This window comes from Cherax quadricarinatus, chromosome 36 (assembly GCF_038502225.1).
Source record: "Cherax quadricarinatus isolate ZL_2023a chromosome 36, ASM3850222v1, whole genome shotgun sequence".
Taxonomy (NCBI): Eukaryota; Metazoa; Arthropoda; class Malacostraca; order Decapoda; family Parastacidae; genus Cherax; species Cherax quadricarinatus.
Window position 1 is genome coordinate 23,690,638 of NC_091327.1, and position 18,168 is coordinate 23,708,805.

Genomic DNA, 18,168 nt, shown 5'->3' on the forward strand with positions numbered 1-18,168 from the left:
TGGTCAACCATGTTTCCAACTGGGGCCACCACTCATGGGTTTAAATTTTCTAGTACTAAAACTCACCAAATTACTTTCACTAGACATTCCGTTGTCTCTAATCATCCATTGTACCTATATGGCTCACGTATCCCAGAACGTGATACAGTCAGGTTTCTAGGCCTTCTGTTTGACCATAGGTTATCCTGGAAACCTCACATTACCTCTCTGAAGACAACTTGTCATAGCCGGCTGAACTTCCTTAAAACCCTTGCTCATTTTTCATGGGGGGCTGATAGTAGAACTCTCCTTCATCTACGTCCAGCCCTAATTTTATCGAAACTCGATTATGGCAGCCAGATATATTCAGTGGCCTTTCCTGCAACTTTCTCTAGCCTTAATCCCATCCATCACCAGGAGTTACATTTATGCCCTGGTGCTTTTCGCTCTTCACTGGTTGAGAGCCTCTGTGCAGAGGCAAACATACCATCCTTGTCCGATCGCCGTGATGTTCATTGCCTTCACTATTATGTTCGCTCTCATGACCTCCGCAATCCTTCCATATATAGAATAGTCGCAGATATTAGGAGACGCTCTTTATTTGTTCGTTGCCCGTTTACTCCGTCCCTTTTCTCTTCGCCTACATTCGCTCATCTTCTCTTCAATTACCACCTCTCTATGTTCATGTAGCATCTTACTTTTCCCTATTCCCTTGGGAAGTTCCAACGGTTAGTGTTTGCTCTTTCTCACTGCCATGCACGAAAGCCCAACTGCCTATGGTGGCTTCTCGCTCTCTTTTTCTTAACCACTTCCTATCTCATTCTCGTGCCATTGCAGTGTACACCGATGGTTCCAAGTCTTCTGACAGCATTAGATTTGCAGTGGTTTTTCTGGACAGTGTTGGGCAAAGTCATTTATTATCCCTGGCTAGCAATTTTAAGGCTGAATTGTATACCATTTTTGTAGCACTTATCCATGTTGCATCTATGCCCGTGTTACCATTTGTGGTCGTTTCAGATTCTCTTAGTGCTTTACAGGCTGTACAAAAATTTGATACACATCATCCCCTGGTTCTTCGTATCCAACTTTGGTTACACTGTATCTCTACCAAGCACAAAGATATTGTTTTTTGTTGGGTCCCCGGTCATGTTGACATACAGGGCAATGAACAGGCAGACACTGCTGCATGGTCAGCAGTACATGACCTCCCAGTTTCACATAGAGGTGTTCTATTCAGACTATTTTGCTGTAATTGCTACCCACCTTTGCACCTATTGGCAACAACATTGATCTGATCTGCTCTATAATAAATTATATTCTATTAACCCTTTGAGGGTTTCAGACGTACTAGTACGGCTTACGACCCAGGGTTTTTGACGTACTAGTACGCCTAAATTCTAGCACCTTCAAATCTAGTGGGAGAAAGCTGGTAGGCCTCCATATGAAAGAATGGGTCTATGTGGTCAGTGTGCATGGTATAAAAAAAAATCCTGCAGCACACAGTGCATAATGAGAAAAAAAAAACTTTGACCGTTTTTTTGGAATAAAACAGCGACTTTGCACTGTATTTTCGTATGGTATTTATTGTTGTATTCTAGTTTTCTTGGTCTCATTTTATAGAATGGAAGGCATATAGAAATTGAGATGATTTTGACTGGTTTTACAATGAAAAGTACCTTGAAATTGAGTTCAAAGTAGCAGAAATGTTTGATTTTTACCAAAGTTCAAAAGTAAACAAATCATGCCAAGCGTCCAATACACGTCAACTGGTGAGTCTAATATTCTTTTGCAAGTGCACCAATATGATTCACACCATTTTTTACACTAATGCATTAGTCTGCATAACAGTAAATCTTCTATTTTTTGTGAGAATAAAAATTCAAAGTGGAAAGCAAAAGAATGTAAGAGGGGCCTTGAGACATGACTAATGAACAGAGGAAATGTCATTTTAGTGCCAGGAATGTATTTCTTGTTTGTTCTGGACCCTATTCGGAAATATGCATCTTTTGAAATTTGTGTGAAATTGGCAAAATTGCTAAATTCTGACCACTGTACTGGATAGTTGAAATTGGTAAATGGGTGGTTTCTTGCACTCATTCAATAGAAAAAATGGAGTTCTAGCGAAATATTCATGTTTTTTGTCGACTAGTACAGTGGAACTGGCCGAAAATGGGGCTCAAAGTGGGCAAAATCGCCGATCCGTAAACATCGCCGAGACCGCTAACTTCGCGAGAGCATAATTCCGTAAGTTTTCCATCAAATTTCATATTTTTGGTGTCATTATGATCGGGAAAAGATTCTCTATCTTTTCATAAGAAAAAATTATTAATTTTTTTTTTAAATTTGGCCGACCCTGAGAACGAGTCTCGGAGAGGGCCTGTCGACCCTCAAAGGGTTAAACCAAGTATAGGTTTCTGGGTGTCTTCTTATCACCAGTGTCGAGGTTGGGAGACTACTCTCTCCCGTCTTCGCATCGGCCACACTTGTCTTACTCACGGGTATCTCATGGAAAGGTGCCCTGGTCCACTCTGTGAGAACTGTCAGGTTCCAGTTTCTGTTAGCCATATTCTGCTGGACTGCCCACTCTATCAACGAGCAAGCAGAATTTACCTCCAGCATCGTCATCGCTCTACTGCCCTTACTTACCTTCTCATCTTGCTGATGGACCCTCCTTTAACCCAGACTCTCTCACTGGCTTTTTGACAGCAACTGATTTACTGCACGAAGTCTGATAACTCTAGCACTCCTCACAGCCCGTTCTACCTCAATCTCTTGCTACCCTCTACCCCTGTACTATCCACTGCCCTGCTGCACTCCATACCCTAATAATCATCTCTCTCTCTCTTATTACCCATTACTTATTGATTTTGGAATTTTTTAAATGGCCTGGAAGTTGCAACTAAATGTTTTAATGTAACGTACAGCCTCTCCTCACTTAGCGACGTACTCGTTTACCGACGCCTCGGACTTACGACAGGCTCTCTGACCCGTATTCATACCTAATTAATGTATATTAAGAGCTGATTTCCTTTATTCTGTTTATTTCAATATACAGTACACTACTGTATAAACATTTAAAAATGTACCAGAAATGCTATAAATGGTGCAAAAGTGACATTAAAACAATATTAAAGATGGTTGACACAAACTCACTACCATTATAATACAGTGGTGTATGCTCCTCACTTAGCAACAAATTCATTTAACGATGTGGTCTCAGGGACGGAACTTTGTCGTTAAGTGAGGAGAGGCTGTACTTAGTAGGAGCTCTCTTTGAATTCTTCCCTCCACCCATATGTCTTGTCGCCCCCCCCCCCCAAAAAAAAAAAAAAACACCAACTGATTTCACCTGAAGTTCCCAGCCCAGGAGGGGGCCCATCTCTGATGAGTACAGTACTGTTAATTTTTGTGTTAAATTTTTTTAGAAATGCACAGGAAATTAGCAGGACATGAATCCTGGAAGTGGGAAGGGCAGTGCCTGCATTCTGGAGGGGTGGGGATGTTGCATGTAATTATTGAAGGATGATGGATCCTCATCATATGAGCCCCTCAAGGAAGGTTCCTTGATGCTAGTGAGGGCCTCTTGATCTAGGGAATTGGATCTGTGCTCCAGTTCCCTGAATTAAGCCTGAATACCTTCCACATCCCCCACAGGCACTGTATAATCCTATGGGTTTAGTACTTCTCCCTTGATTATAATAATCATTGTATGAGCCTTCAACAAATCTTATTCTCTTTGCTGGTGGAGAGTCTTGCCTTGAAGTTGATAGCTGCCAAATGATAGAGCTACCTACTTTTGAAGGCTGGGGTGGCTGTGGCACTTTCTTAATCCTAGAAACTTTGGTAAACTGAGGATTATAATACTAATTAATAATTTAAGCATTTAATAATAAATTTAATAAATTTATTTTAACAGGCAAAAACCTTACAGTAAAAATTGTACAGTTAATAGGTCTAACTCTCCCTTAAAAATTCCATTTGTATGACTCAAAACTCATTTAGTCAATGATTCCCAGTCATTATCGGGAATCTTTGAATTTGCTAACTCTGGCTTTTTGGCTGGTTCTGCCTCACTGACTTTCATTTTTCGTTTTCTTGGCTTTTGGATGGGTGGAATGAAATCATCAACATCTAAATCATCTGTCACCAGGAGACAGTTTAGCCTCGACTTCAGGTACTCCTAAAAAAAAAAAAAAAAAATAATATTAATTGGCATGTTTGGTATACTGTATTCTGTTAGGGACAGGAAACCTGTAGCCTGTTTCCTCCTAGACAAGAGCAAGGTTATGTTTACACAGTCACCCATTCAGTTGTTTGACTGATAGTATAAGCCAACAAGTAGATGAAAAGACAATCAGTTGCAGGGGAAACCTTTATTACTTCTACATTTCCCTGGGTGTTCATTTGGCTTGTTAGGCAAATGAGAACCCTTAGGTAAAGCCTGATAGCATTAGAAGTTCAAGGTGGGGGTTACGAGAAAGATCCAAGAGCAAGTGTCTGGTACAAGGCCAATTCCAGGATCCTGCATTTTGTTCCATCTTCCTAAACCAGTTGTTGTGTCCCCCCCCCCAGGGTGGGATGGGGGGTTACTTGCTGTCTGTATATCTACTTTATAAAATCTGGCTTTGGATAAAACTTTGTAGTAGTAATAAAAGTTCCCTGCAACATAGTACCTTTTTATCAACCATCTGGTTACTGGCTTTAATTTCATAAATGCATATATACAATGATATCTCAGTGTAATGGACTAAAGAGGGCAAAAGGGGGTGGGGGTCCACTTCAGTGAAAATCTGTTGCACTGATGTACTACTGGACATGGAAAAACTGTATTAATGACATGACCAAACATACTCAAAATAAACTATACTAATTCAGTACAGTGGAACCTCGGTTTTCGTATGTCCCAGTTTTCGCAGGATTCGGTTTTCGATGACTTTTTCCATCAAAATTTTGTCCCAGTTTTCGTACATCACCTCTGTTTTTGTAGAGCTGACAATGGTCCGTACCAAACGCGTCCGCCTGCCCACCCGCGTCAATTGTCCACTCAAACTCCAAGTGAACTCAGTCTGCCTTTGTTTATCATTGAGTGAGCATCGCCTTGTGCGTTCAGCCGAAACATTTCATAATAATCTATTGTTTGCTATGCTTGTTTATTGAGTGCAACTACTAAATAAGCCACCATGGGGCCAAAGAAAGTTCCGATTGCCAGCCCTTTGATAAAGGTGAGAAACGCGATAGAATTAAAAAAAGAAGTCGTAGCAAAGTACGTAAGTGACTCTCAAGCTGGTCCTAGTGCCAGTAAAAGACAAAGAAGGGAAGTAACCCCGGATAGAGAATTGATACCTGAAGTCCTTATGGAAGGGGATTCCCATTCCAAACAATAACCTCTCCTCCCTCTCCCTTCCTTGCCATCTTCTATACGCCAACAAGAGCCTTCAATAAAGGTATAAGTGATGTTAAATGTTCATTTATCCTTTTCATTATCATTTATATTTATTTCTCATTGTTTTCTGTATGTAAAATTATAGTTATTCTCTATAAAATGTACTTTTTGTTAATATTTTTGGGTGTCTGAAATGGATTAATTGGATTTACATAATTTCTTATGGGAAATAATGCTTCAGTTTTGGTACAATTCGGTTTTCGTCAGACTTTCTGGAACGAATCACAAAAACCGAGGTTTCACTGTATATTAAATTACCTGAAAATAAGAAGTTAAGAGTGTGGGGAAGGTGCATGAGGCTGTAGGTAGATTATATTATAATAAAAAAGAAGCGCTAAGCCACAAGGGCTATACAGCGGCTGTAGGTAGAATGAAAGGGAGTTAAGCAGCCGGGATTGATGGGATCAAGACAGAAATGTTAAAAGCAGGTGGGGATATAGTTTTGGAATGGTTGGTGCTTTTATTTAATAAATGTATGAAAGAGGGAAAGGTACTAGGGATTGGCAGAGAGCATGTATAGTTCCTTTGTATAAAGGCAAAGGCAACAAAATTGTGTGTAAAAATTATAGGGGAATAAGCCTGTTGAGTATACCTGGTAAGGTGTATGGTAGAGTTATTATTGAAAGAATTAAGAGTAGGATGGACAGCAGGATCACAGATGAACAAGGAGGCTTTAGGTAGGGTAGGGGATGTGTAGACCAAGTGTTGACAGTGAAGCATATAGGTGAACAGTATTTAGATAAAGGTAAAGAAGTTTTTGTTGCATTTATGGATTTGGACAAGGCATGTAATAGGGTAAATAGGGGAGCAATGTGGCAGATGCTGCAAGTCTATGGAGTAGGTGGTTGGTACTGAAAGCAAGTAAGAGCTTTTATGAGGATAGTAAGGCTCAGGTTAGAGTATATACCTTAGACAGGGATGCATGATATCACCATTGTTGTCCAATATATTTATAGATGGGGTTGTAAGAGAAATGAATGCTTGGGTGTCAGCAAAAGGTGTGGGATTAACCCTTTCGGTGTCCAGACCCCCTGATCTGAAAAGTGTCCATAGTGTCCAAGAATTTAAAAAAAAAAAAATTGTTATTTTTTCTTATGAAATGGTAGAGAATCATTTTCTGAGGGTAATAAAACAAAAGCACAGTGGAACCCCAACTTTCGAACTTTCTTCGTTCCAGAAGGCTGTTCATGTGCTGATACCAAACGAATTTGTTCCCATAAGGAATAATGTAAATTAGATTAATCCATTTCAGACCCCCAAAAATACACTTACAAAAGCACTTACAATGATACACTTACATAACTGGTTGAGTTGGGAGTAGTTCAAATCTCGCGGTACCACTGTACAAAATTTAATGGAATGTTGATGAAATTACACTTTTGCAAATTTTGCTGTCAGCGATATTTATGCATTTGAGTCCTATTTTAGGCCAATTGTGTTGTTCCAGTCAACCAAATTCTTAGCTACTTTGCTAGTATGTCTTCCATTTTATGGAATGAGCACAAGAAACTGCCCAATCAACTATTTCAACTACCCAATAAAGTGATTAAAACTTGGTAATTTGGCCATTTTCACACAAATTTCAAAATAGGGTCCAGAATAAATAATGCAGGCATTCCTGGCACTAAAATAACATTTCTGTTCATTAGTTATGTTCCCAGGCTTTACACATGAATTCCTTTTTTAATTTTTTTTTTTAACAAGTCGGCCGTCTCCCACTGAGGCAGGGTGACCCAAAAAAGAAAGAAAATCCCCAAAAAGAAAATACTTTCATCATCATTCAACACTTTCACCACACTCACACATTATCACTGTTTTTGCAGAGGTGCTCAGAATACAAGTTTAGAAGCATACACATAAAAAGATACACAACATATCCCTCCAAACTGCCAATATCCTAAACCCCTCCTTTAAAGTGCAGGCATTGTACTTCCCATTTCCAGGACTCAAGTCCGACTATATGAAAATAACTGGTTTCCCTGAATCCCTTCACTAAATATTACACTGCTCACACTCCAACAGATCATCAGGTCCCAAGTACCATTCGTCTCCATTCACTCCTATCTAACACGCTCAGGCACGCTTGCTGGAAGTCCAAGCCCCTTGTCCACAAAACCTCCTTTACTCCCTCTCTCCAACCCTTTTGAGGACGACCCCTACCCCGCCTTCCTTCCCCTATAGATTTATATGCTTTCCATGTCATTCTACTTTGATCCATTCTCTCTAAATGACCAAACCACCTCAACAACCCCTCTTCTGGCCTCTGACTAATACTTTTATTAACTCCACACCTTTTCCTAATTTCCACACTCAGAATTTTCTGCATAATATTTACACCACACATTGCCCATAAACAGGACGTCTCCACTTCCTCCAACCGTCTCCTTGCTGCTGCATTTACCACCCAAGCTTCACACCCATATAAGGGTGTTGGTACTACTATACTTTCATACATTCCCTTCTTTGCCTCCATAGATAACGTTTTTTGACTCCACATATACCTCAACACACCACTCACCTTTTTTCCTTGATCAATTCTATGATTAACCTCATCCTTCATAAATCCATCCGCCGACACGTCAACTCCCAAGTATCTGAAAACATTCACTTCTTCCATACTCCTCCTCCCCAATTTGATATCCAATATTTCTTTATCTAAATCATTTGATACCCTCATCACCTTACTCTTTTCTATGTTCACTTTCAACTTTCTACCTTTACACACATTCTCAAACTCATCCACTAACCTTTGCAGTTTTTCTTTAAAATCTCCCATAAGCACAGTATCATCAGCAAAAAGTAACTGTGTCAATTCCCATTTTGAATTTGATTCCCCAAAATTTAATCCCACCCCTCTCCTGAACACCCTAGCATTTACTTCCTTTACAACCCCATCTATAAATATATTAAACAACCATGGTGACATTACACATCCCTGTCTAAGACCTACTTTTACCGGGAAGTAGTCTCCCTCTCTTCTACACACCCTAACCTGAGCCTCACTATCCTCATATAAACTCTTTACAGCATTTAATAACTTACCACCTATTCCATATACTTGCAACATCTGCCACATTGCTCCTCTATCCACTCTATCATATGCCTTTTCTAAATCCATAAATGCAATAAAAACTTCCCTACCTTTATCTAAATACTGTTCACATATATGCTTCAATGTAAACACTTGATCTACACATCCCCTACCCACTCTGAAACCTCCTTGCTCATCCGCAATCCTACATTCTGTCTTACCTCTAATTCTTTCAATTATAACCCTACCGTACACTTTTCCTGGTATACTCAGTAAACTTATTCCTCTATAATTTTTACAGTCTCTTTTGTCCCCTTTCCCTTTATATAAAGGGACTATACATGCTCTCCGCCAATCCCTAGGTACCTTCCCCTCTTTCATACATTTATTAAACAAAAGTACCAACCACTCCAACACTATATCCCCCCCTGCTTTTAACATTTCTGTCATGATCCCGTCAGTTCCAGTTGCTTTACCCCCTTTCATTCTACGTAATGCCTCACGTACCTCCCCCACACTTACATTCTGCTCTTCTTCACTCCTAAAAGATGGTATACCTCCCTGACCAGTGCTTGAAATTACTGCCTCTCTTTCTTCCTTAACATTTAAAAGTTCCTCAAAATATTCTCGCCATCTACCTAATACCTCCATCTCCCCATCTACTAACTCCCCTACTCTGTTTTTAACTGACAAATCCATACTTTCCCTAGGCTTTCTTAACTTGTTTAACTCGCTCCAAAATTTTTTCTTATTTTCATTAAAATTTCTTGACAGTGCCTCTCCCACTCTATCATCTGCTCTCCTTTTGCACTCTCTCACCACTCTCTTTACCTTTCTTTTACTCTCCATATACTCTGCTCTTCTTATAACACTTCTGCTTTGTAAAAACCTCTCATAAGCTACCTTTTTCTCTTTTATCACACCCTTTACTTCATCATTCCACCAATCACTCCTCTTTCCTCCTGCCCCCACCCTCCTATAACCACAAACTTCTGCCCCACATTCTAATACTGCATTTTTAAAACTATTCCAACCCTCTTCAACCCCCCCACTACTCATCTTTGCACTAGCCTACCTTTCTGCCAATAGTCGCTTATATCTCACCCGAACTTCCTCCTCCCTTAGTTTATACACTTTCACCTCCCTCTTACTTATTGTTGCCACCTTCCTCTTTTCCCATCTACCTCTTACTCTAACTGTAGCTACAACTAAAAAAAAAAAATAAAATAAAAAAAAAGAATAGAAGATTTACTGTTATGCATTATTGTAATAATTGTGTATTAGACCAACCAGTTGGACACATATTGGACAAGTGATATAATTTGTGTACTCTGGAATACATGCCAGCAAAAACTGAAAATTTCCACTATTCTGAGCTCAATTTCAAGCTACTTCCAGTCCTGAAACCAATCAAAATCATCTCTATTTCTGTTATATATCTTCCATTCTATCAAATGATACCAAGAAAACAACCATAAATACCATCCAAAAATACACCGCAAAGTTGCTATTTTAAACCACAAACAGTTACAGTTTTTTCCCCCATTATTCACTGTGTAGGGCATAATTATTTTTATACAGTGCACACTTACTGCATTGACCCATTCTCTCATATCTAGGCCCAAATTCACCACTCACTGGTTATCTGAGTGAGATAAGCTCATGGCATAGTACTACGGCACAGACAGCGACTGCAAACCCATAGAACTACAGCAAGGATGGGGAAGGGGTTAAGAGATAATGAACCTAACACAAAGTGGAAGTTGTCACAAATGCTTTTTGCTGATGAAGAGAAGTTGCAGGGACTGGTGAATGAGCTTGAAAGGGTATGTAAAAGAAGGAAATTAAAAGTGAACCTAGGTAAAAGTAAGGTAATGTGGAAAACAAAAAAGTTTAAGTAATGAAAGATTGGACATCAGAGTGGAGGGAGAGAGTATGGAGGAAGTGAACGTATTCAGATATCAGGGAGTGGATTCGTCAGTAGATGGGTCTATGAAAGATGAGGTGAATCATAGAACTGATTAGGAGGGAAAAAGTGAGTGGTGCACTGAGGAGTCTGTAGAGACAAAGAAGATCCATGGAAGCAAAGAAGGGAATGTATGAGTACAGTGGAATGTATGAGTATAGTGGAATGTATAAGTATAGTGGAATGTATGAGTATAGTGGTACAGTGGTCCCTCGTTTATTGTCATTACTCCGTTCCTGGAAGTGCGACGATTATCAAAATAGACGATTTTCGAATCAATTTTCCCCATAAGAAATAATGTAAATACAATTAATCTGTTCCTGACACCCAGAAGTATTAAAACAAAAATTTTTTTTACATGAAATATAGATGTAGTACATAAACAATACAATGGGACATGATGAATTAAACATTAACAGCATAACACTTACCTTTATTGGCGGTTCTTCTTAGTGTATGGAAGACTGGAGGAGGAGAGAGATTGGATTAGTTAATGTTTGGAAGGGGAATCCCCTTCCATCAACACCTCAGGTACCAAGTCCTTTTCTGGGGTTACATACTTCTCTTCTCTGTTTTTTAATGCCATTAGGACCAGCTTGAGAGTCACTGGAGTCCTGTCTCGCAAAAAAAGTGTCCAGAGAGCTCTGTTTCTGGAGTCTCTTTAAAACTTCCCTAAAATAGGCCAAGACTCTGTCACTGTACAAGTTGCCAATATGGCTTGCAACATCCTTCTCAGGGTGATGTTTCTCCATAAATCTTTCCATCCTACCCCATATTTCAAAAATCTCCTTAATTTCTGAAGAAGGCACCTTCTTCCATCTCTCTTCCTCCTCTGCAGCAAGATTCTGAGCTTCGATCTGTTGCTGTTCCTGCTGAAGATCTTGCAGCTCCTCAGTGGTTAGCTCTTCGTTGTGGTCCTCCACCAACTCTTCCACATTCTCCAAACTCACATCCAACCCTATGGAACTCCCCAATGCCACAATAGATTTCACAAGTGACATAGGCTCATCAGGGTCAGCCACAAACCCTTCAAAATCCCTCTTGTGGACACAATCTAGCCACAATTTTTTCCAAGCAACAACAGCTTCCTTGATTTCCTTTTCCTTTGCCACGATGGAAGATATGGTTGTATGGGGTTTGTTATACATCCTGGCCAGTCAGCCACACGTACACCACTTTCATATTGTTCAATGATGTTTTTCTTAAATTCAATCGTATTTCTCACCTTGTTTACCAAAGGCTTGGCACTAGGAGCTTTCTTTGGAGCCAAGGTAGCTCATTGAGCACTTGCAAGCACTAAAATGAATGGAATATTATGAAATATTTCGTATGAACAAGTGAGGGGACCGTCGCTCACTGGTAAACAATGGCACACTGGCTGGGAAGGAAGGCCGAGGCAGCTCAGAGCCGTGAGTATGCGTCCAGGACGAACGACGATTAGCGACTCAACCGACCATTTGCGAGCCAATGTTTGGACGAAAATAACGTGACTATTTCCGAAAAGGACGACTATCGAGCCCGACAATTATCGAGGGACCACTGTATAGTGGAATGTATGAGTACAGTGGTATAGTGGAATGTATGAGTACAGTGGTATAGTGGAATGTATGAGTATAGTGGAATGTATGAGTATAGTGGTAGGGTGGAATGTATGAGTATAGTGGTACAGTGGAATATATGAGTATAGTGGTACAGTGGAATGTATGAGTATAGTGGTACAGTGGAATGTATGAGTATAGTGGTACAGTGGAATGTATGAGTATAGTGGAATGTATGAGTATATTGGGTGTGAAGCATGGGGGGTGAATGTTGCAACAAGGAAAAGTTTGGAGGCAGTGGAGATGTGTCTGAGGACAATATGCAGTATGAACATTATGCAGAGAATCCGTAGCTTGGAGGTAAGGAGGAGGCGCAGGGTTCTAGAAGTATTATCCAAAGGGTTGAGGAAAGGTTGTTGAGAGGTGGTTTGGATATTTAGAGGATAGAACAATAGAATGACTTGGAGGGTGTATAAATCTGTCACAGAAAAAAGGTGGGGTAGAGGATGTCTAGAAAAGGTTGGTGTGAGAGGGTAAAGGAGGTTTTTGTGTGCAAGGGACTTAGGCTTCCAGCAAGAGTGCATAAGCGTGTTAGATAGGAACGAGTGGAAACAAATGGTTTTTATGACTTCACATGCTGTTAGAGTGTGAGCAAAGTAACATTTAGGAAGGGATTCAGGAAAACTGGTTAGCCAGACTTGAGTCCTGGAGGTGGGAAGTACAGTGCCTGCATTCTGAAAAAGGGGTGGAGATATGTTGCAGTTTTCTAATTGTAGTGTAGGCATGCCTCTGGCAAGACAGAGATGAAGTGAATGATGATGAAAGGGTTTCTTCTTTTTCAGGTCACCCTACCTTGGCGGGAAATGGCTGATGTGTTAATAATTATAATAAAAACAAAAAGAAGTTTAGAGTACAAAAAACTTTCTTGCATTTTCTAAGCAAAAATGTAGCAATCGCTCCTCAAGGCTGGTAAGCTTCTAGTAGCAACAAGACACTTAAGACACTCAAAAATGTATTTTCTTAATGTTTTATACCAAGTTCACCTTCTAATCACAATGCAAAAGTGCTTTAATGTTGAAGGGCTCTTGATTACCTCCCATTCCCTTTTATGACTCACAATTAAGTACTTGTCATGAATACAATACTTATAACTTTTGGTCAGACAATCTCAAGACATAGGTTGCTCATCTTTCCATAATGATAAGAGTTAAGAAAACAAAAATACATACATACTAAACTTCTAATTAAAAAAAAAACTTACAAAAATATAAGACATTGCTAAACTGTTTCTTTATATAGAGTTTAAGAATACAAATTATAAATTGAAACGTGCAAAATCTTACCTTGAACAAAAGTTTTGTTGTTGTTAAATGATGAACTCGTAAGAAACGATCTAAGGAAACGGAAAATACAAAAGGATGCTTGGGATGAACCACAACATCTCGTACAGCACCAGCAAATCCTTTGTATGCAAAGAGTGGAACTTCAGGTTTTTTCCCTCGCAGATCAAACAGACCTATTCTGCCATGAGCAGTTCCTACCAAGACTTGACTGAAATACAGATACTTATTATTGGGTATAGTGCTAAACAGTACATGATATTTCATCAATTAGCTAGAGCTATATAATTCAGATTTTACAAAGTCGAGGCCCATTTAGCTCTTACCTCAATATATATTTTATTCAGAACATCATGCAAAGTCTTCTATCAGAGGTTATACATATTCTTGATATCAAACATGTGATCATTTATAAATCTGTATTTAAGGCATTACAGTACACCTGGTTTGAATGTGGATATAGTTTATTTTTAATAATACTGTAATTGAATGTACTAACAGATATACACAGTATAAAGTGTACACAAGGTTCGTATGAACTATCGTCTAATAAAATAGATTCTGGGATACTTACAGACCATACTGATATATAGAAGTGCAATGTAAACCTTAATTTAATGTGGAGTATTTGTGCTAGGTGAAGAAAGTAGAGTATTAAGTAGTGGCAAACTGCCTTTCCCTGACTTTGTGCAAAATAAAAGCATAATGCAAGACTGCATCTTCAGTATTACTTTATTTCTGATAGTTATCAACAGACTTGACTCTGTTTTGCTCACAAGTATCTGGTCATCTTTGTATGTTGTCAATTTTTGCCATTTCTTGTGCAGGCCTAGTATCATCTTATAGCAGCCACTTTCCAATACAGCCTCTCCTCACTTAGAGACGTACTCGTTTACCAATGCTTTGGACTTACGAGCCTCTCTGACCAGTATTTATACCTAAATAATGTATATTAGAGCTGATTTCCTCTATTCTGTTTATTTCAATATACAGTACAGAAATGTTATAAATGGTGCAAAGGTAATATTAAAACAATATCAAAGATGGTTAACACAAACCCACTACCATTATAGTATGCTCCTCACTTAGCGACGAATTCATTTAATGACGTGGTCTTAGGAACGGAACTCTGTTGAGATGAGGCTGTATACAGTGGACCCCCGGTTAACGATATTTTTTCACTCCAGAAGTATGTTCAGGTGCCAGTACTGACCGAATTTGTTCCCATAAGGAATATTGTGAAGTAGATTAGTCCATTTCAGACCCCCAAACATACACGTACAAACGCACTTACATAAATACACTTACATAATTGGTCGCATTCGGAGGTGATCGTTATGCGGGGGTCCACTGTACTATCAATCATGCTACCAACTGGGCAATGTCGCATGGTTTCAAACTGTCAGTGGCTAAAACAAACAACCTTCACACGACACCCTATCAACTCAGCTTACCTGTATGGTTCTCCTATTGCAGTGTGTAACATTGTTAAATTTCTCAATCTTTTCTTTGACTGTAATAGAAAGCTCGCATCACTTTCCTGAAACACTTTGCCGTCTGAACCTACTTAAAACTTTAGCTCATTTCTTCTTAGGGAGTTAGAAACAAATTATTCTTTGCCTTCATTCAGCTCTGTACATGTCTAGGGTAAACTATGGAAATTAAGCATGTTGGATAGAGCACTGTCAGCAGCTCACACTTGCAACTTTCTGGATACCTTGCCAAGCTCAACAATGTGGTCATTAAAAGCAAGAAACTCGCTAGTTTGGATGTGACCTTTTTCTCTTGGATCCTTATCAGTCGAATAATTACTTTCTTTACAGCTACATACATCACTGCAGCTCCATTGCTGCAGATTTGCTTCTTCCTGTACATGATTTCATTGATTTTGCTGAAGCCTGTATCAGGTTCAATCTCTTTACCTTTGGCAATAACATTAACAAACATATATTTGGAATGGCTGCAAGGTCACCCCTCAGTGCAGTTTAAGCAAGAATCTATTTAGAGAACCTTGAGAGGACCACTTCAACAATATCCCATGACACATCATTTGGTACAGACATGTGGATGATCTAGGTAGTAGGTTGGTAGACAGCAACCGCCCAGGGAGGTACTACCGTCCTGCCAAGTGAGTGTAAAACGGAAACCTGTAATTGTTTTACATGATGGTAGGATTGCTGGTGTCTTTTTCATGCAAGATTTCAGGAACGTCTTGCTACTTCTACTTAAACTTAGGTCACACTACACATACATGTACAAGCATATGTATACACACCCCTATGGGTTTTCTGCTATTTTCTTTCTAGTTCTTATTCTTGTTTATTTCCTCTTATTTCTATGGGGAAGTGGTACAGAATTCTTCCTCCATAAGCCATGCATGTTCTAAGAGGTGACTAAAATGCCGGGGGCAAGGGGCTAGTAACCCCTTCTCTTGTATAAATTACTAAATTTAATAAGAGAAACTTTCATTTTTCTTTTTGGGCCACCCTGCCTTGGTGGGATATGGCCGGTTTGTTGAAAAAAAAAAATGTGGATGATCTAGGTAGTAGGCTGGTACACAGCAACTGCCCAGGGAGGTACTACCATTCTGCCAAGTGAGTGCACACTAAAAGCCTTTGTTTTACATGATGACAGGATTGCTGGTGTCTTTTTTCTGTCTCATAAACATGCGAGATTTCAGGTACATCTTGCTGCTTCTACTTACACTTAGGTCACACTGCACATGTATGTACAAGCATATATATACACACACCCCTCTGGGTTTTCTTCTATTTTCTTACTAGTTCTTGTTCATGTTTATTTCCTATCTCCATGAGAAGTGGAAAAGAATTTTTCCTCCATAAGCCATGCATGTCAAAGAGGCAACTAAACTGCCGGGAGCAAGGGGCTAGTAACCCCTTCTCCTGTATACATCACTGAAGTTAAAAAGAAGTTTTTTTTTTCTTTTTGGGCCACCCTGCTTCAGTGGAATACGGCCGGTTTGTTGAAAGAAGAAGAATGTGGAGTGGTGAGTGTTCCTAGGTCTATCAACCTAACTAACTTTGGAGACTCTCAATGTGGTTGAAAGCCTTCTATACAATTCACAATAGAAGAGATGAATCCTTACCTTTTCTGGATCTCTTACTCATCAAGGATGGAGATACTCTTAAATGCAAGGTATAAAGAAAAAACATCAATAATAATGACTTAATGCACTACTTTTTTCCATCACGACCTCAAAACCTAGAGGAGTTATCATAGGTTTCTTCCTCCAAGCACTCCAAATCTGCAGTGATATCTTCTAGAACAAGAATATATTGAGGCTGGGTTCACCAACTTAAAATTCCCAACAAATTATCCACTCCCGCAAAAAAGAAAGCCTTCCTCATACACAGCACACTCAAAAAAAGTCATCAATATGGATAGACAACCGGTCCTCCCCACTAGGCAGCCATTATCATTTCCCTGATTCTCAAAAAAGTCAACATAGATGTAGCAGTCCTTACTTTCAAAACTATCAAAGAGATCACCAGAAGCCCTAAACACAGAACTGCAGAGACCTTCAGACCCACCACCTCTAGGAACATAAATATGCCTGCTGGAGGGCTAAAACCAAGAACACATTTGTATTCTTGCTAAAACCAACAAAACATACATGTTCCATCACAACCTTCATTCTCATGTCATGAACTGGGGAAGAGCACAACATTTCTACCATGAGAATAACAGGGACAGACCCATAATTTTGGAAGCAGCAGTGATTCACCTCATCAAAACCACTGAGCAAAAGTGGAATACAATATACACACTGGCTGGACCCACTGCCCAAAAATCATATAACATAAACTGATCACCTTACCCGCACCCCTTGCTCCCACCAATGCCTGACCTCATCAGACTTGATTTTACAATTTAATGACCTCATGTGTGACCTACCTTGGTAGTAGGTTGGTAGACAGCAACCACCCAGGGAGGTACTACCATCCTGCCAAGTGAGTGTAAAACGGAAGCCTGTAATTGTTTTACACGATGGTAGGATTGGTGTTTTTATTTTTCCATGCAAGATTTCAGGTATGTCTTGCTACTTCTACTTACATTTAGGTCACACTACACATGCATGTACAAGCATATATATACACACCCTTCTGGGTTTTCTTCTATTTTTCTTACTAGTTCTTGTTCTTGTTTATTTCCACTTATCTCCATGGGAAAGTGGAACAGAATAAGAGGCAACTAAAATGCCAGGAGCAGGACTATAGTAACCCCTACTCCTGCATATATTACTAAATGTAAAAGGAGAAACTCTTGTTTTTCCTTTTGGGCCACCCCACCCCAGTGGAATACAGGCAGTGCATTGAAAGAAAGGTGTGTGACCTGCAATTACAATTTGATGACCTTATGTGTGACCTGGCTTTCTCCGAGCCTGACCTCACAGTGCTCATTTGCCTAAAAAGACAGTGTACACCTACCATCCAACTTACGACCTGCTCGACATACGTCCACTCGACTTATGACCGTGCATCTGGCAGCTGGGCTGGGCCAGCTGATGCACACCACTGTACAATATTTGAGGATACTCGCGGCGGCAATGCGTCATACAGGCAGCATCAGTTTGAGTAACCCTGCCCTATCAGCAACATCATACTGTATTAACTGTACTAACTGGACAGTAAATTTCACCATGGCCCCTAAGATGAAGTCTGAATCTTGCACTGGAGATTGTGGCAAGAAAGGCTCTTATTCTCGAAATCTCTATTTGTTTTCACTGTTGCACATAAACCTGTCTATATTTGTCTGCCTGTATATGTGTCTGTATCTTTGAGTGTCTGTTTATCTCTCTGTCTACCTGTGTGTCTGTCTTTGTCTACCTGTGTGTCTGTCTTTGTCTACCT

The 18,168-nt window shown here is 39.7% G+C and overlaps 1 protein-coding gene across 1 annotated transcript in view; it reads right to left on the reverse strand.

The window, feature by feature from the left end:
- Positions 1–3,846: 3,846 nt before the first annotated feature.
- Positions 3,847–18,168, reverse strand: part of l(2)k09848 (lethal (2) k09848) — a 49,330-nt gene continuing 35,008 nt past the window's right edge. The window contains exons 7-8 of the mRNA XM_070091584.1: positions 13,301–13,508; positions 3,847–4,159 (exon numbers count right to left, since the gene is read on the reverse strand). Of these exons, the coding sequence (XP_069947685.1) occupies positions 3,974–4,159; positions 13,301–13,508 (394 nt within the window). The 3' untranslated portion in view covers positions 3,847–3,973. The remainder of the gene's footprint in view (positions 4,160–13,300; positions 13,509–18,168) is intronic.